General features: G+C 34.6%; 1 protein-coding gene across 26 annotated transcripts in view; it reads left to right on the forward strand.

Annotated features, from left to right (window-relative positions):
- Nucleotides 1-24,096, forward strand: part of LOC123537522 (twitchin-like) — a 204,523-nt gene that overhangs the window by 46,980 nt on the left and 133,447 nt on the right. For 25 of the 26 annotated variants that reach the window (XM_053528310.1, XM_053528320.1, XM_053528307.1 and 22 more), the window contains 8 exons: nucleotides 9,158-9,248; nucleotides 9,869-9,883; nucleotides 13,369-13,595; nucleotides 14,228-14,322; nucleotides 14,613-14,967; nucleotides 15,751-15,838; nucleotides 20,831-20,889; nucleotides 21,283-21,526. In XM_053528310.1, coding sequence (XP_053384285.1) covers nucleotides 9,158-9,248; nucleotides 9,869-9,883; nucleotides 13,369-13,595; nucleotides 14,228-14,322; nucleotides 14,613-14,967; nucleotides 15,751-15,838; nucleotides 20,831-20,889; nucleotides 21,283-21,526 — 1,174 coding nt within the window. The remainder of the gene's footprint in view (nucleotides 1-9,157; nucleotides 9,249-9,868; nucleotides 9,884-13,368; nucleotides 13,596-14,227; nucleotides 14,323-14,612; nucleotides 14,968-15,750; nucleotides 15,839-20,830; nucleotides 20,890-21,282; nucleotides 21,527-24,096) is intronic. The other variant, XM_053528313.1, reaches the window with a different exon arrangement.

Genomic DNA, 24,096 nt, shown 5'->3' on the forward strand with positions numbered 1-24,096 from the left:
TGTACACATCGTCATATTATGATCCCGGAAATGTATGAAATGATGACCTTGTTGTACGTGTCCATCTGGTAGCAAGGCAATTTAATTCTAAGTTGTTGATAAATTCAGTAATCCATAGCAGTTTTCTTTGAAGCGTAGTAGAAAATGCGTAAGAAACGCAACTGGAAAACAGTCATATAACAAAGCACATTCTTAAAATTCCATAACATTATTTCGTGCCACTTAATTCAATAATTGCTTTTAATAGTTTACAATTCCAATGTTATTTTAGGATGCTTTAGCAATTAAGATCAAATTAGAATTTAAATTTATCTACACTGTACCACTGGTAAAACCCGAAAATAACCAGAATGCACACTTTGGGTGTATGTTTGTTTTTTTACTTTTTCCAAAAATTATGCTTACAGCTGCAATGGTTGTTTTAAAACTTGCGGGTAAAGAAGGAATTTATAACAGTAATTTATCTTACAAAAAAATGTTCCAATAAACAGCGCCATTGAGATATTCTGTAAACTAAGGTTGTGGTATTTCTGGAAAGAATTTCAGAGTTTAATTGCATGATCATGCAGAATGATTGAAATATAAGCGAGTGGCGTGTAAAACTGCATTTAGATTATGTTTGGTAATTTAAGCATCTTTGTTTAAATTTGAACGATGATAGCAAAGCTTGATTTACCTGTTTTATTATCTGAGAAAGAACATGAATGCACGTGAGTGCACATGAATCGCCGATTATTTGGCAAGTATCTCGTGCACCAGACCAGATAGCGTAATTTGACATCTGATGTGTTACATTCATGCGTCTTTTTTTAGTCTGTACACTAATATTCTTTGCTGCATTTTAAATTGAGCATTTACTCCTCAAGTGATGCCAAAACCTTGCCCCTTGTAAATTACACTCCTCGAAATAACCACTTACTTTTATTTATGCACTAAGCAGCCGCTTCAATCTCAAGTTGAATATACTCTATGCCATAGAAGTCTTGCACATGTACGTAGAAAGAGTACATTTTATTTCGTAATTTATTTAACACATCTAGTAAACTGTTTTATATTGAGGCCATGCTTAAAACCTGGAAAGAATTGAGTCCCAGTCTGGCTGCATCCTTGTACACAACCAGTTAGATTATTTTGCACATGTTTTCAAGGCTAAGGAATATATTCATGAAAATTAAAGTTGTTAATGATGATAGAAAATAGAAAAATGCCCCTGTTGCTTAATAAAGTACAGAAAGTTTAAGTGTATTTCTTGAAGTTCATCATTTCCTGATGAACAAATGAACTAATTTAATTATTATGCCAGGAACCAGTTTCTGCTAAACCGGGAACCAGGTTGCAAATTTATTAAGTTGTTTGTTTGAAATGAAAATTTAGTAATTTTCAACTGGTATTAATTTAACAGGAATAGCAACAACAACAACAAATTAGCCGAAAATTGGAATGTGTGGCAGTTTATCAAATTTATTACATTTCTCAAAGATTAGATCTAAACATCTAACTATTTATGAGTGTTAGAGATTTAAAATAGTAAAATTACTTGGCACTATGTACAAAGTTTCATTCACACATCTCAAATGAATTGGTATTTTGATGTAAATTGCATTCCAGGAATAATTACTCCAATCCTACCTTGTTAATATTTCTCGGATAACATTTATTTTCTAAAAATACTTTGTCAAGTTATGTAAATTGTTAACACAGATAAAATACAGCATCCAGACTGCTGTGAAGCTCGAATTTTAGAACTTTTTTGCCCTACTCAGTTACTGTCGAAAGCTGAGGGTGAGCTAGTGGTTAAAGAGCAGGTTCCTCTGTTCTCAATTGCCCATTGTCTGGTATCATTACATCTTAGAACTACTGCTTCACATGAAACACTTGCTAGATCTTCACCAAACTTGGTCTGTAGCATCCTTGCATAAATTTTCATAGCAAAATATAGAAAAAAACAACATTTGTTAGAATTTATCTGTTAGAAGCTATATTCACTTTTAAGACAATTTGTCCATGAAATAAAAATTAGAAAAGTAATATCTCCTTTTGTATATTTGGTCATGTAACCCTAAACACAAGGATTTTTGTTTGTTTGGCATAACAAACCTGACTGAGAATTTTGACTGGCTGTTTTGTCACTTACTTCACCTGGTACATTACTGGAAACACATGTTTAAGTATCATTCACCTATTCTATAAACAGTTATGCCAAGATCCAGTAATTTAACACAGGTTGTAGAAAAATATGTTTTTATGTCATTGCCCTTACTCTCTAGGAAATATTTTGAAATATATTTCTGACAGATCTGTTATCTCATAGAATATGTTGCTTTCTGCTGGATATAGAGGGGTCATTCAACTGTTCTTGTTGTATCTTACATATATTCAACTTGTCTTGATTGTAAGCCTACAATTGTTTCTCTATGTATAGAGGGACGTTGAACTGATTGCTTCTTGGACTCAAAATAAACAATGAACTAACAAAAATTAGCCTAGATAGAAACAATCTGACTAAAGTACTTGATCTTCTAAACGAAGATCTGAGAACGACCCATTCACATTCGTCTTCTGTATATTTTGGATTTCCATTATTGCTATTTTTATGTTATCCAATCAGGCGACTTGTTCGATTGTCAAAGAGTAAGAAAAATATGCAGTTATTCCAGGACTCGAACCCGGGACCCCTCGCTTACAAAGCAAGTGGCCTACCGACTGAGCTAACCAGCTATCTGATACAATACGACATAAGAATTGTAAATATCAAAAGTCAATGCTAGAGGTAGATTTGCAAGATGTTGTAAGCTAGGCTCTGATTGGCTAGTGAAAGGGCCGTCAGAACGAGGCAATGAATAGGTCGTTTTCAGATCCTATGCGTAGCGTAATAGGAGATGTACTTTAGTCAGATTGAGATAGAAAGTGGCTAGTATTTGTCTATTTAAAAGGGCCTCTGTGGCTAAGTGGTAAAAGTTGTAGTCAAGTGCATAGACTCATCATATTAGGTGCAAAGACTCAGGCGGTGCTTGCCGCTCAGCCCGTGGGTCATTGATTCAAGCTCCACTGGGGTCTTGACCACGCCTTCCCATACTGGTTTTTTCTGGAAGCAGACTCAAGAATGGTAAATTTTAAAGAACTCATTAATTCAGACAGGGCATAAATCTTACAGTATATATATACCTGTATTATCAGAATGATTTTCCTGAAGTTTACGTGTAGGTGTGTTTGGCAGATGGGGGAATGGGTTATTAGAATGTGGTGGGTCTTTAAAATATGTAAATTTGTTACCATTCGTTTCTGGACTTATTGCCAGTGTGAATTTATTGGGCACATATATGTTCATTGGACAAATTTTTAGTCTCATCTTAACTTCTGTCTAAGCCATTACCTGAGAGTTCCCACCTTTATGTCATTCTAACATGTATAATCGTCAGACTATATTCATTAAGTTATGGTTCACATAAGAGAACACTCCAAAAGTTTTTATTCAATTTTGTATTAATCTTGATCATTTCTTCTAAATTATCTTCCTTCGTTTATTGCCTGGCAACAATATTAGGTTAATAGCTTAGGTCTAAGATATATGTACTTAGATTTAGATAAGTTTATAAAGTAATTTTTGGAGTACATATTTTATGGTCAGTGGAATGAGCACTGCCAAAGAACTCTCCTCTTTAGAAGTTACATTACTGGTGTACATGTACCCTTATTACATATTAAACATTCAACATTTTTAAAAATAGCTTAATGATAAGAAAAACAGTAAATAAAGACAAATCTTAGTGTTTAAGGATAGTGTAAATTTTACAGAATTAACACTATGGTTAGTAGCCTGTTTAGACAAAGCCAGATACAAAACATAAATTGTGGAATTACTTAAGATTGGTATATCTTTGTGAAGTTGATAAAACAAGTAAACCCAGAAGCTTTTGGAAGCACCTTTAAACTACAGAAAGCCAGATAAAGCTGCAGAAAGGCATGGTAAAACTGCAGAAAGGCATGGTAAAGCTGCAGAAAGCCATGGTAAAGCTGCAGAAAGGCATGGTAAAACTGCAGAAAGGCATGGTAAAACTGCAGAAAGCCATGGTAAAGCTACAGAAAGCCATGGTAAAACTACAGAAAGGCATGGTAAAGCTACAGAAAGCCATGGTAAAACTGCAGAAAGGCATGGTAAAGCTACAGAAAGCCATGGTAAAACTGCAGAAAGCCATGGTAAAGCTACAGAAAGCCATGGTAAAACTACAGAAAGCCATGGTAAAGCTGCAGAAAGCCATGGTAAAGCTGCAGAAAGCCATGGTAAAACTGCAGAAAGGCATGGTAAAGCTGCAGAAAGCCATGGTAAAGCTGCAGAAAGCCATGAAAAAGCTTTAGGAAGCATTGTAAATTGCAGAAAGCCATGATAAAGCTTAATAAAACCATAATTAAGATGCAGAAAACCATGCTTAAACTGCAGAAAGCATGGTAAAGCTACAGAAAGCCAGATAAAGCTGCAGAAAGCCATGGTAAAGCTACAGAAAGCCAGATAAAGCTGCAGAAATCCATGGTAAAGCTACAGAAAGCCAGATAAAGCTGCAGAAAGCCATTGTAAAGCTACAGAAAGCCATTGTAAAACTGCAGAAAGCCTGGTAAAGCTGCGGAAAGCCATGGTAAAGCTGCAGAAAGCCATGGTAAAGCTACAGAAAGCCAGATAAAGCTGCAGAAAGCCATGGTAAAGCTACAGAAAGCCATGGTAAAACTGCAGAAAGCCTGGTAAAGCTACAGAAAGCCATGGTAAAGCTGCAGAAAGCCATGGTAAAACTGCAGAAAGCCTGGTAAAGCTACAGAAAGCCATGATAAAGCTGCAGAAAGCCATGGTAAAGCTACAGAAAGCCAGATAAAACTGCAGAAAGCCATGGTAATGCTACAGAAAGCCATGGTAAAGCTGCAGAAAGCCATGGTAAAGCTGCAGAAAGCCATGGTAAAGCTACAGAAAGCCAGATAAAACTGTAGAAAGCCATGGTAAAGCTACAGAAAGCCATGGTAAAGCTACAGAAAGCCATGGTAAAGCTGCAGAAAGCCAGATAAAGCTGCAGAAAGCCATTGTAAAGCTACAGAAAGCCATGGTAAAGCTGCAGAAAGCCATGGTAAAGCTACAGAAAGCCAGATAAAACTGCAGAAAGCCATGATAAAACTACAGAAAGCCATGGTAAAGCTGCAGAAAGCCATGGTAAAGCTACAGAAAGCCAGATAAAACTGCAGAAAGCCATGGTAAAGCTACAGAAAGCCATGGTAAAACTGCAGAAAGCCTGGTAAAGCTACAGAAAGCCATGGTAAAGCTGCAGAAAGCCATGGTAAAACTGCAGAAAGCCTGGTAAAGCTACAGAAAGCCATGATAAAGCTGCAGAACGCCATGGTAAAGCTACAGAAAGCCATGATAAAACTGCAGAAAGCCATGGTAAAGCTACAGAAAGCCCTGGTAAAACTGCAGAAAGCCTGGTAAAGCTGCAGAAAGCCATGGTAAAGCTACAGAAAGCCATGCTAAAACTGCAGAAAGCCTGGTAAAGCTACAGAAAGCCAGGAAAAAGCTTTAGGAAGCATTGTAAAATTGCAGAAAGCCATGGTAAAGCTTAATAAAACCATAATTAAGATGCAGAAAACCATGATTAAACTGCAGAAAGCATGGTAAAGCTGCAGAAAGAAATGACAAAGTTTAATAAAACCATGTTTAAGATGGAGAAAGCCATAATAAAACTGCAGAAAGCATGGTAAAGCTTGATAAAACCATGATTAAGATGCAGAAAACCTTGATTAAACTGCAGAAAGCATGGTAAAGCTGCAGAAAGCCATGATAAAGTTTTATAAAACCATGATTAAGATGCAGAAAGCCATAAGAAAACTGCAGAAAGCCATGCTGGAACTGCAGAAAGTCATGAGAAAACAGCAGAAAGCCATGATAAAGCTGCAGAAAGGCATGATAAAACTGCCATGATAAAGCTGCAGAAAGGCATGATAAAACTGCCATGATAAAGCTGCAGAAAGGTATGATAAAACTGCCATGATAAAGCTGCAGAAAGGCATGATAAAGCTGCAGAAAGGCATGATAAAGCTGCAGAAAGCCATGATAAAGCCGCAGAAAGCCATGATAAAGCCGCAGAAAGCTGCAGAAAGGCATGATAAAGCTGCAGAAAGCCACGATAAAGCCGCAGAAAGCCATGATAAAGCCGCAGAAAGCATTGTAAAACTGCAGAAAGCATGGTAAAGTCATACCAGCTTAAAGCATGCTCTTTTTAGTGCCATGTCTGAAACCAAAAATTCTAAGTGGATGATTATTGGTGAAAAAACAACTGTTAACAGATAGTTTCCATGTAATTTGATATGAAATTATACAGGTTTTTCTTGAAGTATAATCCAGTGCTGTGGACTTCTAATCTAGGCTTTATTATAAAAGATAGACTATGGATGCTCAAAGATAAAGATAAAAGATGAAAGCCTTAAGGCAGACTGGTGTAGCCATTTCTGTTAAGCAAGTTATGTTATATAATGCAACATGAAAATTGAAAAACAGTAATTATGGTAAAATCATTAATCTTCGTGTTGGACTAATTTTCACAGACTTTGCAGTTGTGCCAGTCCTCAAAATCAAATCCCAACAAAAAATGAAAATTTCTCTGTATTTTATCTTTCGACTTGGGAGTCAATGGATTTAAACCTCCATGAAATAGATGTTATGGCCAAAACCACGAAAGTTTTCAGCCAAAAAATTAAATGCTTTTACAGTATTACATGCAGACCAAAGGAACAATAGCTGGTACCCGACATCAAGATAATGTAGAAGATCTGATCACAGATAGCCTATATTATATTGGAACCAATTAGTCTGATGGTTGCAGATATCAAACTTGGCAGCCAATTGGTTTTTCATGTAATCTTGCTGACTTACTTTCAATTTTTGGAAACGGTGGGGTCTTTGTTTTTGATTTACACATGTAATTTGCATTCTTTCTTGATATGTTTTGATCTCCTCCATTGTGTGAAGAAAAGAGAATCATATAAAAAGGAACCAGAGTCAATCTTAACTTGCAGAATGCTTACTTAGCTCAGAGTCTTTGGAACTTCCAAAGTCAAGAGTTGGGAAAATTGTTTCTGATAAAATCGCTGTTATGTTAAATTAATCAGAAATGTGAAAAATGTGTGCTTAATTTGTTCGGCTAATCACTTTCACCTATTAATTTGATGAAGCAATTTCTTAGGTACAAATAGAGCTGGGAGTGTGTCAGATTTGCTCAGGTGGTGAAAGAATTTACAGTGGAGAAAAAGGTGAAATAGAAATGTGAAGTTTGGAATAAAATTTGTCAAACACAAATGCATTAATTGTGTTCTAGTGCCATAAAAAGCAATTACAAAACTAAATTACATCTTGATTGTTTTTGCTGCATAAAAGTTTAGTACATGATAGTGCTAGATTATGCATAAATAAATGAAATTTCAATTCAGGTGCCGCAATACGGCATACTATTCTGGATAAATGCTCATTGTCAGTGTCACAATAAGATATACTGGATAAACCCTAATAAAAGAGTTCCACAAGAAATGGATGAATGCTAATGAAAATTTCCACTTCATAAATGAAAATTATTGTGTTACAGAATGGAACACTGGATAAATGCCAATAAAATAGCTCCACAAAAATGGATTAATGCTGGTAAAAATTGCCACAAAAGGATAAATGAAAAATTTAGTGTTACAGAAGGGAAACCTAAATAAATACTAATAAAATGTGTTAGAATAGAGCACATATTGGATAAAATTGGGAATAGAGCACATATTGAATAAAATTGCTAATTAAAAATGCCACAATTGGTCAAACAGGATCAGTGCTAATTACACTTGCCACAACAGGACATAATTTATTTAGATAAATGCTAAAACATTTTCAGTAGGATATTGGATGGATCTTAAAATTATTGCAACAAGAGGGCATATTGGATAAATATGTATAAAATTGCCACAATATAGCTTATTGGGCAAATGCTAATAAAATTGTTCCAGTAGGGCATTGTGGATAAATACTGTTGCAATTGTTACAATCATAAATGCTAATAAAATGGATACAGTAGGGCATCCTTGAAGAAATGCTAATGAAAAGTGTCAAGTAGAGCAGGCTGGATAAATGTTAATTTTAACAAAAGAGCAGTTTGACAAAAATGTTGAAAATTCTTCCAGTTATTTATGAGACCATTGAAGTAAGTTTTCCTCTTTTTAATAAAAAGTAGTTATATTATTTTGGCACAATACTTCTAAATCTTTTATTAAAGTTTAGTAATACGCATGCACGTTCTTTTATTTTCTAGAAAAGTTTGTTGTTGGTGTGGTAGGGGTGTGTATCAGGTCTGGATATAAATCAAATACTGGTATTAAAGAAAGCCATCCTTGAGCCTTTTATAACGCTGAAAGAATTTTTTAAATAGGACCATTATTGAAAAAGATATGTCAGTTTGAAATTTAAGAAAATGGCTGATCATGGAGGCAGACATTTTAGTTTGTTGATGACGTCATTTACACACTGCTGAATTCTTTATTTAGCAAATAACCATTTAAATACATTAATTTCTTATCTTTCTTGAGTGGAAGATGTAAAATATGGTAATTTCTTTCAGTTTAGCTGGAAAAAGTAGACATTTTTTTTTTTTTCAGAAATAAGTAAATACAGTTCAAATATGCATCTAGAAATTTAATGAAGGCGCCATTTTGTTTTTTGTTGCCATGGAAACAAAATGGCCACCATTTTGATCAAATATTTAAATGCTCATAACTTTCTCATTTTTAATCTGATTTTAAAATTTCTTTCACTTCATTGAATGGTTAAAGAAATCCTAACAGATGGAATTAACATAATAACAATGTTGCCTTTCCCTTTAAGGAAACATGTTTTCATTGGTTACTTATTGTTATTTACACACTGATTCAGATAACACATGTTACTTCAAAAAGCATATGAAACTTTGTTACTTAGTGAAACATTTCTAAATAGAGAAACATCATATGATATCTCAAAAATTGATAATATTTTTATGGAAACGAATATGATATCGATCATTCCAGCGGATACCCCTGTGATGCAGTGTACATAAAATATTACAGGAAATCTGGACTGTTTTCATTAATTACCAACATACGTGTTCTTCGATTTCAGGACCCAAAACCCGAAGATGGCGGGGCCTATAAATGCACAGCTAATAACGAGAATGGAGAATCTAACGCAAACATCACGCTTAACTTCCAAGGTATGGATCTTAATTTCAGAATTCTAGAATAGGGTTAAATGAAAAGACTATTTCTCAACTAAGTCTGTCTGTATAAAAGATTTGTTTCTGCTGTTAGAAAATCTTTAAAATCTGCTTTCTAAAATGTTCTCAAATTTTGGTAACTGTGTTTTCCTTTATTAATGCCCCCAGGAATTGGTACATTTTACAAAAGAGTAGCATTTAACAGTGGAATTTTCATTTTATAATTCACACTATTATGGATCTACATTTGAACGGAACTATATATATTTGAGAAAGTACACTTGATTGCTAAATAAGAATAAGTTAGGTCTGAATAAGATAAGTTTGAAATATTGGTCCCGATGGTTTATATAAAATAAATTTGGTAGATTTGAGAACTTTTTCATTTACATTTTCCATTTCTAACTTAACCATTACTTAAAAGATATTTCACAGCATCAATACCTCAACTTCTTTTTCTAAGTCTACTTTTTTTCTGAATGGTTTCTAACTATATTCTTAATTGGAAATTCTATTTTGCAGTGTTATTTTACAAGCCGATCAATAGCATTCATTTGATCATTATCATCTATCTACTTATTTTTGCATGAAAGATAAGATTTTCAGTAATATTGCAGCTAAAGCCAAGCCAGGTAAGGAATATAAAAGTATGTTGTTATTATATGACTTTTCATTGGCCGGTTTCAAGTCACGTGACCTAATAGGAAGTGATATTCAGTAATAAAGGTGACATTTTTCAAAACAAATGTAATAAACTCTATAATTATGGAAAAGCACATTTCTTACTGGAATTAGCTTCTGAAATAATTATTGTAATAATGCTGAGATATGTGGACTTGAAAAACTGGGGAAAGAAGTAATGGGGTCATATAATGATATGCATATTGAATGATGCAGTCTTCAATACAGAGTTGTCGTTTTCACTTTCACTTTAGATGCTTTCATCTCTATCATGCAGATATTGCTTTAGTATTAGCCAGCTATAATATTTGGAGAAAATTGCAAATTTATGTAAATTCTAAATATATTTTTTGACCCTTTTTCTGTGCTGTCACCTGTTCTGCTTCTGGCTACACTGTTGTATACATTCTTCTACAGATAGCTTGGGCAGAGATATTTTGTAATGTTTGTTGTCTGCTTTTTAAATTAAATGGATGTTCGACAGTTTATAAGTGATGGGAACAAGCAGTTTTGTGTAAATAGACTGAGATGAAAGTGATGTCAGTAATGACAACTCCGTTAAGGAGACTTAGAATGATAATGATATGAAAAGTCACGTCTTTTGGTCTGATTTCTGACGGTATTCGTGTCTGCGTACTAGTAGATATTCAGACTGTCAGCATTTAGAACCACCATCACGTATATAATGCAGTGCAGCAGTGTATGCATCAGTGCACTCCTATATCACAGGCTTACCGCTATGAAGAACACATTTAAATTATCATAATCGTTATGTGTAATAACCGTAATTTATAGATGCGTAGATGTCGCCTAATTACGCACACAACTTACATATGTTATAAATACTTGGCCGAATAGAAACGCAGCATACAACAAATAAAAGTGATGTTTCAATAGTCTTTTGTAGTCTGAAATTGATCAGATTTTCATAGGTCTGTGACAGTTGATTGTGGAAGTTCGTAATCTATTGTCACTACAAATCAGTTGCTAACATTCCAGTAATGCCCCACAGTGCATATCTAAAATACCATTCAGTATTGCCCCATAATGCATATCTAAAACACCATGTACAGTTTTACCATCGCCCAGTCAGGGAATTGACTGCATTCAGATATGGTTACCAGTGGGTGCAGATATACTGAGTAATAACACTATACACACATTTTATAACAAATTAATATGTAAATTTGTAAATAATGACTAAAACGTATATTCTGCTTTTCACAAAAAAATATTTATGCTGTGCAAGTTGGCTTCTTTGACAATGAAGTAAATGTTTTTGTTTTGAAAAATTGTCCTAAATTCTTTCATAGTGTAATTTAAAATCTCAAGAAAAAATATAAACTACTATACATTGGAGAAAAATACTGTTGAACTTTGTTCACTTGAACTCGGATAATTTGAATGCAACCCTTTGAAATTTGAATTGATTTAATTGTCAGGGAAGCCAGTGCTTTTGAAATAATCATATATTCATGTATTACTAGTTCAAAGTGTCATTTATTGTTTCTATAGCTATTATTAAAAAAGTCATAAGCATCTATTTAGATATTCAGTTTCTTTCACTGCAAGTACTCTAGTTTCAAATATCATCTCTTTATTTGGTAGTAGGCTGTTGACTGGTTTGTGTTTAAAAGAACTTTCAATGTACTAATAAACTTTGATAATGTGGCAGGTGAGTCCAATAAGTCCAGGGGTGTTCAAAGATAATCCTTCATAGATCTATTGTGCAGCAAATATTGGATTTACCTGTATTGGAAAGTAAACAGTGTCAACTGTATTGAGATCAACTGCCACATTATCAAAGTTTATTAGTACAGGTACTACTTTTGTCAGTGTATTAATTGTTAAGAAGTATTTTTCTTAATCTGACTGGGATCTCAATCAAATTTTTTCATATGACACTACTGTCCAGTATATTAATATTGGTTTTTCCAGGAAAAGGACTCGAGAGTGATTCTTTCATCACAATCAAGCTAAAATGAATTAGTATAAACTATAAATGAAAATGATTAAAACATCAGTTTTATGTTAGATAATTGATTATTAGATACTTGGTATAAAAAGAGGACCACCATGAAATAATACATGTACTGGCAGAAAATTAATTATTTTGATCTCATGCCAAACTTATACAGAATATTTTATTGAATATATTACTTCTAAAATTATCTAATTACACTTAAAGCTACATAGTGTGAGACATGTTCATTTCAAAATTGAATGTACTCCCTCATAGTTTGGTTGAAATTTTTCAACATGTTCATTTCAAAATCAAAGCTTGGGTGAAATGTTTCAACATTTTTTTTTTTTCAAAATTAGAGCAACTTGCTGATGGTTGGGGTGAAATTTTTCAACATGTTCATTTCAGAATTAAAGCTGCTTGCTCGTAGAAATGTTCTTTCAAAATTAAAGCTACACTTCCACAGTTTGGATAAAGTTTTTCAACATGTTTTTTTTTTTCAAAATGAAAATTATACGCCCACAGTTTGGATGAAATTTTCAACATGTTTATTTCAAAGTTAAAGCTACTTGCCCACAGATAGGGTGAAAATTTTCAACATGTTCATTTCCTTCAAGTTTGGCCTAGAATGGTTAAATGATAAAGTGAGTGTAAATAAGTGTTGGGTACTAGTGAAAAAGCTCAAAAAATGTTGATTTTCTCCATTATTTCAAAGTGTCACAACTGTTAATTCCATGCTACACAATATTTTTCGTTGTTTTTTAGGATACCATGCAAAAATATGTCACTTTTGAGAGAAAAAGATTTCCATCTAAAATATGTGAACATTCGCTTTAATGCACATTTGTTTAAGGCAACAAAGTATTTAATTTCTCGGGTTCAGTGTCTAAAATTTTCATAGTACAAATTTTTTGTTGAATAATAAAATCAGTTTTAACAATTTGCATGAAAGTTTAAAATGATAAACTACAGACCCACCTTGAAACATTCTTATTTTAAAGAGGTTGAGACACAAGTTTTTGCTATTTGGATGTTATGTATCACTCAAATTTTGCTTGATTTCTCTTCACGTTGCCCTGATTCCTTTTTCAAAAGGTGCATATTCAGACAACCATGCTGTGCAAGTAATATCATTTTCACTTGCCAGTATTTTTTGCAGTAGTTTCATGCCTACAGCATTTGCTTTCAGAATTTTGCATGTTCTTACTGTTTTTACCATTATGCCATCTATAAATGTGTACCTTTTTTGCTGTTAGGCCAAATATTACAAGAGTTAGGTGTTTGGGTCTTAGTTCAGTTTATAAAACAATAAAATGGCAGCAGATATTTTGGGGTCACTCTGTTCTTTATATGTATCTTTAAAGATAACAAAAGCATAGGTTTCTGGCAAAAGCATAAGTTTATGCCAAATCAAAATTAACCATAAGGAGTAATTTTGTATTTACAGTATTTTTCTGCATTTTTTTTCTTCAGGAGCCCAAGCTGGCAAGGCAGGAGGCAAGCCCCCAGTGTTCAAGGAGAAGCCCAAGGTAACCCAGGAGGGTGCTGGCAAGAACCTTCTCATTGAGTGCAAATGTACTGCCAGCCCAAAACCAACATTGACCTGGTTTAAAGACAACAAACCGCTCACAGAAACTAACAGAGTCAAATCTCGCATGTCAGGAACTGGAGAAGATTTTGTCATCAATCTAGATATTCTTGTAAGTCCAAGATTTTATTCTTACAAGTTGAAGGTATTTTTGCATATGAAAGATATATTCTTGGAGGTGAAAGAATTATTCTCATAAGTCAAAGGCATTCTCCTCATAAGTCAATGATATTCTTATAAGTCAAACATATTCTTGTAAGTCAAAGACATTCTTATTAAGTCATTAATGTAAGGTATTAATATAAGACAAGATATTCTCCTAAGTCAAAGTTATTGTCATAAGTCAAAGATACATATTTGCTTAAGTGTAAGATGTTGTGTTGATTGTGTTGAGAGAGATATTCTGGTCAATAAACATATTCATGTAAGTCAAAGACATTTGCATAAATCAAACATATTCTGGTAAGTCAAGGTTGACACAGAACGTAAAATCTTTCATAGAGAAATAGCAGAGGAATTAAAAATGGAATTAAATATCCATTCTCACTTGTTGCAAGTTAACATCATCTCGAAATGACATACATACTCGTTGAATAAAATTGATCAAATGCTAAGCAGAGCCTCGCATTTTATTATTTTATTCAACTTGTTTATTAAATTCAATATGAAAAGACACTCTTGTAATATCCTCTCTATAAATAACAAAATTTACTTTTAATGAAAAAGAACTTTTCTTTGTTTTAGAGTTTCACAAAAGAAGATGGAGGTGTATATAAAGTAAATGCAAAGAATGACAGCGGTGAGGGAACAGCCAGTATCACCATAAATCTCGACACCGGGTAAGTCTAGTCGCTCTCAGGTCTTTATCTATGTTATATTTAACTGTCTAATCACTATCTGGTTACGGTAAGCTGCGTACACACACTTTCTTGCAGTATAAGCCTTGTGTGGAGGCTGCTACTATTGCCGAGTGGTTACGGTGTCGCAGACTGAATCACTAGCCCTTGTGCGTTCAAAACATCACTTTGGTTATAGAATTCTTCATGTGAGAAAGCCATCCAACTGTTGTTTACTGACTGTCATATCCTCCTGTAAATTGTTGTTTAATGTTATCTCCTGTTACTTTCAGTGCTAAACCAAAGCCTGAGGAGAAGAAAGAAGAAGCTGAAGTGAAAAAACCGGCGGAAAAACCTGCCGAGAAACCTGCAGAAAAACCCGCAGAGAAACCCGCAGAAAAACCTGCAGAGAAGGTGGAGGAAAAACCAACCGCTGCCGGACCAGTTCTTAAAGATAAACCAATTGTTAAACTTGAAAATAATGGACAACTGTTAACAATAAAATTTGTTATAAAATCATCAGTAAAGCCAACTGCAACTTGGAATTTTGGAGGATTACCATTGAAAAGTGGTGGGAGATATTTTCTCAATGTACAACCCAACAAGGCTGATAAGGAAGAATTTACCATTTTCATGGAATGCAAATCCGTAAGTTTCTTAATAACCATATACGATGTGAAGAGGTGAAGACATGATGCAATGGCATCATAATACGATGCAGAAACATGAAAACACAACATGAAAACACAGTATGAAGAGACAGTATCAATACTGAACATTTTTCATTGTGTTTTAGTGTTTTCATATCGTAATATCACAATATTGCTCCTTGACCTAAGGGTGAAATTACTGTATTACTGTGACAAAATGCGATATATACATTGCAGTATAGTATTTCCATAGAATTGCCCATAGGTCCACATGACAATACTGTGATAGTATTAATTAAAACAAAAACATGAAACACCCTGAGAAAGTTTGATATTAAGATCACACAATATACTTTCATAATTTTGCCCTTTTCAGAGGGCTAATAGGGCAATAGTACTATGTGAAAATATGATAGAATGCATCCACTGTGGTGTAAAGAGAATACTGTAAACTGACATTACCGCCATAATACATAATACAGCTGAAATAATTTTAGCTTGTTTTTAACCCTTATGCTCGACACGATTGATTCTGCCTTTGCGACCAGTGTAGATCATGATTAGCCTGCACATCAATGCAGTCTGATCAAGATCTGCACTGTTCACCATTCAGTTAGTATCATTTTGATAAGCGCCCCATTTAACAGTCAATGATACTGTCCAAATTGAAAGATGGACAAGTTCATTTTAGAAATTTAGCAGGGTGAGGGTTAAGACTAAAGTTTCTTAAATCTACTTTATCGTACCATACTATTATACTTTTTGTTTGATATTTCAACAGCCAAATGACAGAGATTCTGGTGTATACAAAACTGCTGTGAAGACTCCCAACGGTACACTAGATGCTGAATGCAAAATTAACATCAAAGGTATGTAGGTTTTTACATTAAATGTGGTCGTGTGACATGTCATGGTTTGTCTGAAGACCATGCATTGTTGAATAAAATGTTATTTTGTGGTAATCTCATAATGTTACACTGTAGATGATAAAACAGACCAGAACTCTCAGTTGTGATTTGCTTGTGGAACATCATGATGTTTTTCCTGTTCACAAACATAATTTCCTGTGCTTTGATTAAATACCTTACGATAAGAAAAGAGTGCTATATTTAAGAAAGTGGTTCGATTTTATTTTTGCTATTATTTGTTGAATGGAGTATGCAAGGAAATGATTCTACCACTGACCGTAGGTGCAGACACGTTTGTCCAGCTCTTGGGTAACTTTAATTTAATCTTTACCCTGCTGAATTTTTAAAATGGACTGGTCCATCATTCAATATGGGCAGTACCACTTACTATTCAAAAGGATGTTCACTGAAACTTTACTGACTGAACAGCTAACAGTGCAGACCAAGATCAGCCTGCACATCCGTGCAGGCTGATCATGGTCTGCACTGGTCGCAAAGGCAGAATCACTTGCTGACAGCAGGCTAAAGGTTAAATCTTTAAGCTGGCAGAGTTTCGTTACCATCTAAACAGTTTACCTCAGACCGGATAGTCTGGTCTGCACCTGCAACAAGTAAAAGAATCTTATAAGCTGTAATATTGATGTTGGAAATCTGTCAAAATCCTGCACTGATTAATTAGTATAGCCTGGTCATTGATTAATTAAAATGAAAATAAGATGTATCAATTATGGTCAAAAATTTACCAAAAGCTAACCCTTTTGATTTTGAGCATATGAAAATAATCAGATATTTCTCTTAATTTTGTGATCGCGCTGTGCCGTGGGTGCGTCTGTAAACTTTTGCTTGTGACCACTCTAGAGGTCACGTTTTTAGTGATATCTTTATGAAAGTTGGTCAGAATGTTCACCTTGATGATATCTAGGTCAAGTTCGAAACTGGGTCACGTGCCATCAAAAACTAGGTCAGTAGGTCCAAAAATAGAAAAACCTTGTGACCTCTCTAGAGGCCATATTTTTCACAAGATCTTCATGAAAGTTGGTCTGAATGCTCATCTTGATGATATCTCTAAGGTCAAGTTCGAAACTGGGTCACATACCTTTAAAAACTAGGTCAGTAGGTCAAATAATAGAAAATCCTTGTGACCTCTCTGGAGGTCATATTTTTCATGGGATCTGCATGAAAATTGGTCAGAATGTTCATCTTGATGATATTACAGATAAGTTTGAAACTGGGTCACGTCCGGTCCAAAAGTAGGTCAGTAGGTCAAATAATAGAAAAACTTTGTGACCTCTGTAGAGGTCGTATTTTTTATGGGCTCTGCACGAAAATTGATCAGAATGTTCATCTTGATGATATCTAGGTCAAGTTTGAAACCGGGTCAACTGCGGTCAAAAACTATGTCAGTAGGTCAAATAATAGAAAATTCTTGTGACCTCTCTAGAGGTCATATTTTTCATGGGATCTGCATGAAAATTGGTCAGAATGTTCATCTTGATGATATCTAGGTCAAGTTCGAAATTGGGTCAACTGTGGTCCAAAACTAGGTCAGTAGGTCTAAAAATAGAAAATACTTGTGACCTCCCTAGAGGCCATATTTTTCATGGGATTTTCATAAAAATTGGTCAGAATGTTCACCTTGATGATATCTAAATCAGGTTTGAAACTGGATCACGAGCGGTCCAAAACTAGGTCATCAGGTCAAATAATAGAAAAACCTTGTGACCTCTCTGGAGGTCATATTTTTCATGGGATCTGTATGAAAATTGGTCAGAATGTTCATCTTGATGATATGTAGGTCAAGTTCGAAACTGGGTCATGTGCGGTCAAAAACTAGGTCAGTAAGTCAATTAATAGAAAAACCTTGTGACCTCTGTAGAGGCCATATTTTTCATGGGATCTGCATGAAAATTGGTCAGAATGTTTATCTTGATAATATCTAGGTCAGGTTTGAAACTGGGTCACATGCGGTCAAAAACTAGGTCAGTAGGTCAAATAATAGAAAAACCTTGTGACCACTCTAGAGGCCCTAGTTTTCATGGGATCTGTATGAAAGTTGGTCTGAATGTTCATCTTGATGATATCTAGGTCAAGTTTGAAACCGGGTCAACTGCGGTCAAAAACTAGGTCACTAGGTCTCAACATAGAAAGACCTTTTGACCTCTCTAGAGGCCATATTTTTCAATGAATCTTCATGAAAATTGGTGAGAATGTTCACCTTTATGATATCTAGGTCAACTTCAAAACTAGGTCAGTACGTCTAAAAATAGAAAAATCTTGTGACCTCTCTGGAGGCCATATTTTTCATGAGATCTTCATGAAAATTGTTGAGAATGTTCACCTTGATGATATCTAGGTCAAGTACAAAACTGGGTCACATGCCTTCAAAAACTAGGTTATATGTCAAATAATAGAAAAACCTTGTGACCTCTCTAGAGGCCATATTTTTCAATGGATCTTCATGAAAATTGGTCAGAATTTTTATCTTGATGATATCTAGGTCAAGTTCAGAAGAAGGTCACATGAGCTCAAAATCTAGGTCACTATGTCAAATAATAGAAAAAATGATGTCATACTCAGTTCATGTGGGGGTGGGTGAGCGATTCAGGACCATCATGGTCCTCTTGTTAAAATGTTGAATTTACATGTGTAGTATATGAGTGGCAGAATTTAAAGATAGCTATGCCCACAATGTTTTAAATGTTTTTAGCTCACATGTCACAAAGTGACAATGTGAGCTTTTGTGATCACGCAGCGTCTGTCGTCCGTGCGTGCGTAAACTTTTGCTTGTGACCACTCTAGAGGTCACATTTTTAGTGGGATCTTTATGAAAGTTGGTCAGAATGTTTATCTTGATGATATCTAGGTCAAGTTTGAAACTGGGTCAACTGCGGTCAAAAACTAGGTCACTAGGTCTCAACATAGAAAGACCTTTTGACCTCTCTAGAGGCCATATTTTTCAATGAATCTTCATGAAAATTGGTGAGAATGTTCACCTTTATGATATCTAGGTCAGCTTCAAAACTAGGTCAGTACGTCTAAAAATAGAAAAACCTTGTGACCTCTCTGGAGGCCATATTTTTCATGAGATCTTCATGAAAATTGTTGAGAATGTTCACCTTGATGATATCTAGGTCAAGTACAAAACTGGGTCACATGCCTTCAAAAACTAGGTTATTATGTCAAATAATAGAAAAACCTTGTGACCTCTCTAGAGGCCATATTTTTCAATGGATCTTCATGAAAATTGGTCAGAATTTTTATCTTGATGATATCTAGGTCAAGTTCAGAAGAAGGTCACATGAGCTCAAAATCTAGGTCACTATGTCAAATAATAGAAAAAATGACGTCATACTCAGTTCATGTGGGGGCGGGTGAGCGATTCAGGAGCATCATGGTCCTCTTGTTAAAATGTTGAATTTACATGTGTAGTATATGAGTGGCAGAATTTAAAGATAGCTATGCCCACAATGTTTTAAATGTTTTTAGCTCACATGTCACAAAGTGACAATGTGAGCTTTTGTGATCATGCAGCGTCTGTCGTCCGTGCGTGCGTAAACTTTTGCTTGTGACCACTCTAGAGGTCACATTTTTAGTGGGATCTTTATGAAAGTTGGTCAGAATGTTTATCTTGATGATATCTAGGTCAAGTTTGAAACTGGGTCAACTGCGATCAAAAACTAGGCCAGTAGGTCTAAAAATAGAAAAACCTTGTGACCTCTCTAGAGGCCATACTTTTCAATGGATCTTCATGAAAGTTATTCAGAATGTTCAACTTGATGATATCTAGGTCAAGTTTGAAACTGGGTCAACTGCGGTCAAAAACTAGGTCAGTAGGTCAAATAATAAAAAAACCTTGTGACCTCTCTAGAGGTCATATTTTTCATGGGATCTGTATGAAAGTTGGTCAGAATGTTTATCTTGATGATATCTAGGTCAAGTTTGAAACTGGGTCAACTGCGGTCAAAAACAAGGTCAGTATGTATAAAAATAGAAAAACCTTGTGACCTCTCTAGAGGCCACACTTGTGAATGGATCTTCATGAATATTGGTCAGAATGTTTACCTTGATGATATCTAGGTCAAGTTCGAAACTGGGTCACATGCCGTCAATAACTAGGTCAGTAGGTCAAATAACATGAAAACCTTGTGACCTCTCTAGAGGCCATATTTTTCATGGGATCTGTATGAAAATTGGTCAGAATTTTTATCTTAATAATATCTAGGTTAAGTTTGAAACAGGTTCAACTGCGGTCAAAAACTAGGTCAGTAGGTTTAAAAATAGAAAAACCTTGTGACCTCTCTAGAGGCCATACTTCTCAATGGATCTTCATGAAAGTAAGTCAGAATGTTCACCTTGATGATATCTAGGTCTTGTTCGAAACTTGATCACGTGTTTTTAATAACTAGGTCAGTAGGTCAAATAACAAAAAAGCCTTGTGACCTCTCTAGAGGCCATATTTTTCATGGGATCTATATGAAAATTGGTCTGAATGTTCATCTTGATGATATCTAGGTCAGGTTTGAAACTGGGTCAACTGCAGAAACTAGGTCAGTAGGTCTAAAAATAGAAAAACCTTGTGACCTCTCTAGAGGCCTTACTTTTGAATGGATCTTCATGAAAATTGGTCAGAATGTTCACCTTGATGATATCTAGGTCAAGTTCAAAACTGGGTCATGTGCCATCAATAACTAGGTCAGTAGGTCAAATAATAAAAAATCTTGTGACCTATCTAGCGGCCATATTTTTCAGTGGATCTTCATGAAAATTGGTTAGAATTTTTATCTTGATGATATCTAGGTCAGATTCAACACTGGGTCACATGAGCTCAAAAACTAGGTCACAATGTCAAATAATAGAAAAAAACGACATCATACTCGGTTTAAAACTGGGTCATGTGGGGACAGGTGAGCGATTCAGGACCATCATGGTCCTCTTGTTTTTCTTTTCTTACAGAACTGATGGCTGCAGCTAGAGGAGATCCACCAAAGTTTACCACTAAACTTGCACCTAAGGTAAGTTTCAGATATTTGCAAAGCAATTATAGCCACACCTCATTTTATTTAAACCATATTTGTCAAGTAAGTTGGACTGAAAGATGCAATATACTGTATAAATATTTAATGCTATAAAGTCATTCACTCCACTTGTTTTATGTGGGTCAGTTGTTCATTCAGACCTTTGTTGAAAGACCTAATCCCATTCCTTGGTTACGTCCCCTGTACGTCCATCCTGAGAGTCTTTGAAAATAATTACCATATATTTACTATTAATACCCTCCTTAAAACACTCCGAGACTTGTATTTTCAGAATTTTTTTTAAAGTTTTTAGCAAAAAAACTACATCTAATTAATGAGTAGTGTTTTTTATGTCAGAAGGTAAGAGAGAATGTTGTTTTGACTTTACAGACAGTAGACGAGGGAGAAGCTGTAGAACTGACAGCCAAGGTCACCGGTACTGAACCAATTCAAATCAAATGGACGAAGGGAGGTAAACCATTTAACGGCTCTAACGGAAACAAGATCACTTTTGCCAATAACACAGCTACCCTGAGCATTACTAGTGCTGCTAAAGATGATGCCGGAAGTTACGCCATGGAGGCAAAGAATCAGCATGGAAAAGCATCATGCTCGGCCTCTCTAACTGTAAAAGGTATGGAAATATATGCAACGTTTTCCTGTACTTTTTAGTACCATATTACTCATTCTTAGTTCAGTTTATATTGAAAAGTTTTCCTTATCAGAAATTTAGTTTTGATTAGGAGTTTTGTAAACTCAGATTGCTATATGTGATATTACGGTGATATTACAATAAATGGAAAAATATTATTTTTCAGTCAACATTTCTGATCCTAGGACTTTGAGATATTAAATAATATTAATTCGAAGGCAGTGGACCCATAAAGACTTGGAAATTTACATGTGATTATGTAGTTTCCTTAAGCAGTTTTGGCATTCTTCAGCTGCTGATGGAGTTTTATACGAGCAAACCAACTGGTGAATGTCGAAATCACATATGAAGAATCTGTAATTGATAGTCACTACCTTATGTACTGTATAACCTTTGTTGCTGACACATCGGAAGAGCAGATACTTCTGAACAACAAATTTTTTCCCCAACAAGACAGGCATATGAGTAAATTTGGTCTCCAGATCAACCACCCTTATACAGCAACCATTTGTGAGTGTTGCAAGGGACACTGATCTATGTAGACCACAATATTTTACTCCTACAGTGTAATCTTTCTAGTGCAAACACCATAGAGAAGACAGAAATATGTTTGTTGTCAAGAGGGTGTTGATTTTGAAGGCTTAATTCATATTGTATCTGGTGGGAAGGAAAATATATGTCATTATAGAGAAGTTTTTGCTCTTTGCAGGTGTCAGTTAACAGAGGTTAAACTGTATACAGAATATCACTGAACCATGTGTTACTGCTGTCTCATATATATCTTAGCCTACTGATATATTATATTGTAGACTGAAAATGATAATGGGTCTATTAAAATAGTCATTATTTAGAGGTGTCTGTTCTGAAGAAGCGTCAGTTAACAGAGGGTTATAATGTGTAATGGCTGTTTCTCATGTATATCTTACCTGCTGATCATTAGCATTGTAGAACAAAGTTGAAATTGAACCAATTAATGTAATTCGTTATTGAGAGGTAGTCGCTCTGAAGAAGCGTAGGTTAACAGAGGGTTATAATGTGTAACGTCTGTTTCTCATACACATCTTACATGCTGATCATTAGCATTGTAGAACAAAGTTGAAGTTGAATCAATTAATGAAATTCGTTATTGAGAGGTAGTCGCTCTGAAGAAGCGTCAGTTAACAGAGGGTTATAATGTGTAACGTCTGTTTCTCATATATATCTTACCTGCTGATTTATGATATTGTGGAACGAAGTTGATAATGAGTCTATTAATTTTGTAATGATATAGTGTAATGAATAGTTTGGACGTTTGTCAAAACATTTATACCTGGAAATAAAACTTGCCGGGAAAGTTGTAGAAGATAAATTTCTTTCTATGATACACAGGTGTGTATCAGATGTTTGCTTGAATCATAACTGAATTTATTGTGTAATAATATTACAGATAAGAAACTGGGTAAGGATCTGTATCATAATTACTAAATGTAGTCCCGCTATTTAATTATGATATATTTTGTTTTGATGCCTGTATATTTTGGAGTGATGAGTTTCTCAGTGAAAACATTACTTTGATTATGTTGATGTTGATAAAGTAATATACTTACCTTCCATTCATTTAAAATAAAATTCAGAATTAAACTTCAAAGATATACTAAGCCAATCTTTCGTTAAAATGTTTTATTGCTAAATATGGAAAATCCTCATCACAGACTTTTAACTTGGCAAAACATAAAAAGTAACTGTATATGCAGAGCTGCATTCACTCTCAAAAGTGATGCAGTGACAATGATTTGTAAAAATCATCAACTCTAGATAACAGATGCAAAAACCACAGGTCCCTGAGTGAAAAGGTAGTGTTGTTTTTTTTTAAAAAATATTTTTAAATGAAAAAATAAACGTTCTGAATAAATTCAAAACTTCAAAAGAATGATGAAAAATGCTTTCTTTTACTGGTTTACATTTCATTTTATCACATATCATGCAAGTTGTAAAGTTGAGAGAAACTCATGTCCAGAATATGACATCATAAACAATGTTAGCCATGTTTAACACTGTACAGGGCCTGTATTCATCAATGTTTTATGTCTGAAATTTAGTCTGCAAAATTCTTGTTCTCTGTCATGAAATAATAATAGACTTTAATGAAATTTTACACAATAACAGAATTAAATTTCAGTGGTATAAAGTTAATGTTGGATAAACAAAGTTGAGATGAATTAAATATTGCTCATTCTGAAGACATTAGTCTGAATTTCAGACATTTAATGTTGATGACTGCATGCTCAGAATCTTTAACAGGAATTAACAATACAGCCAGCAAATATTTTAATGTATATATAACCCATATACATGTACATCAAAAAATCTACTGTGGCAATATATTATTCTAGCATTGTAATAACATTGTCCTTCATGTATATCTTGGAGGCAAAATGGGTTTACCATTCAGCCCTCAATTTCTTCTTGTCTTATTTATGTTTAAGCTTTAATTGTACTTTAACAAAACTTTCACCAGGAAAACTGCCCCCCTCCCCCCCCAACCCACCCCCAGAGCCTCTAAACTCCACTTG

Source organism: Mercenaria mercenaria, chromosome 17 (genome assembly GCF_021730395.1).
Source record: "Mercenaria mercenaria strain notata chromosome 17, MADL_Memer_1, whole genome shotgun sequence".
Taxonomy (NCBI): domain Eukaryota; kingdom Metazoa; phylum Mollusca; class Bivalvia; order Venerida; family Veneridae; genus Mercenaria; species Mercenaria mercenaria.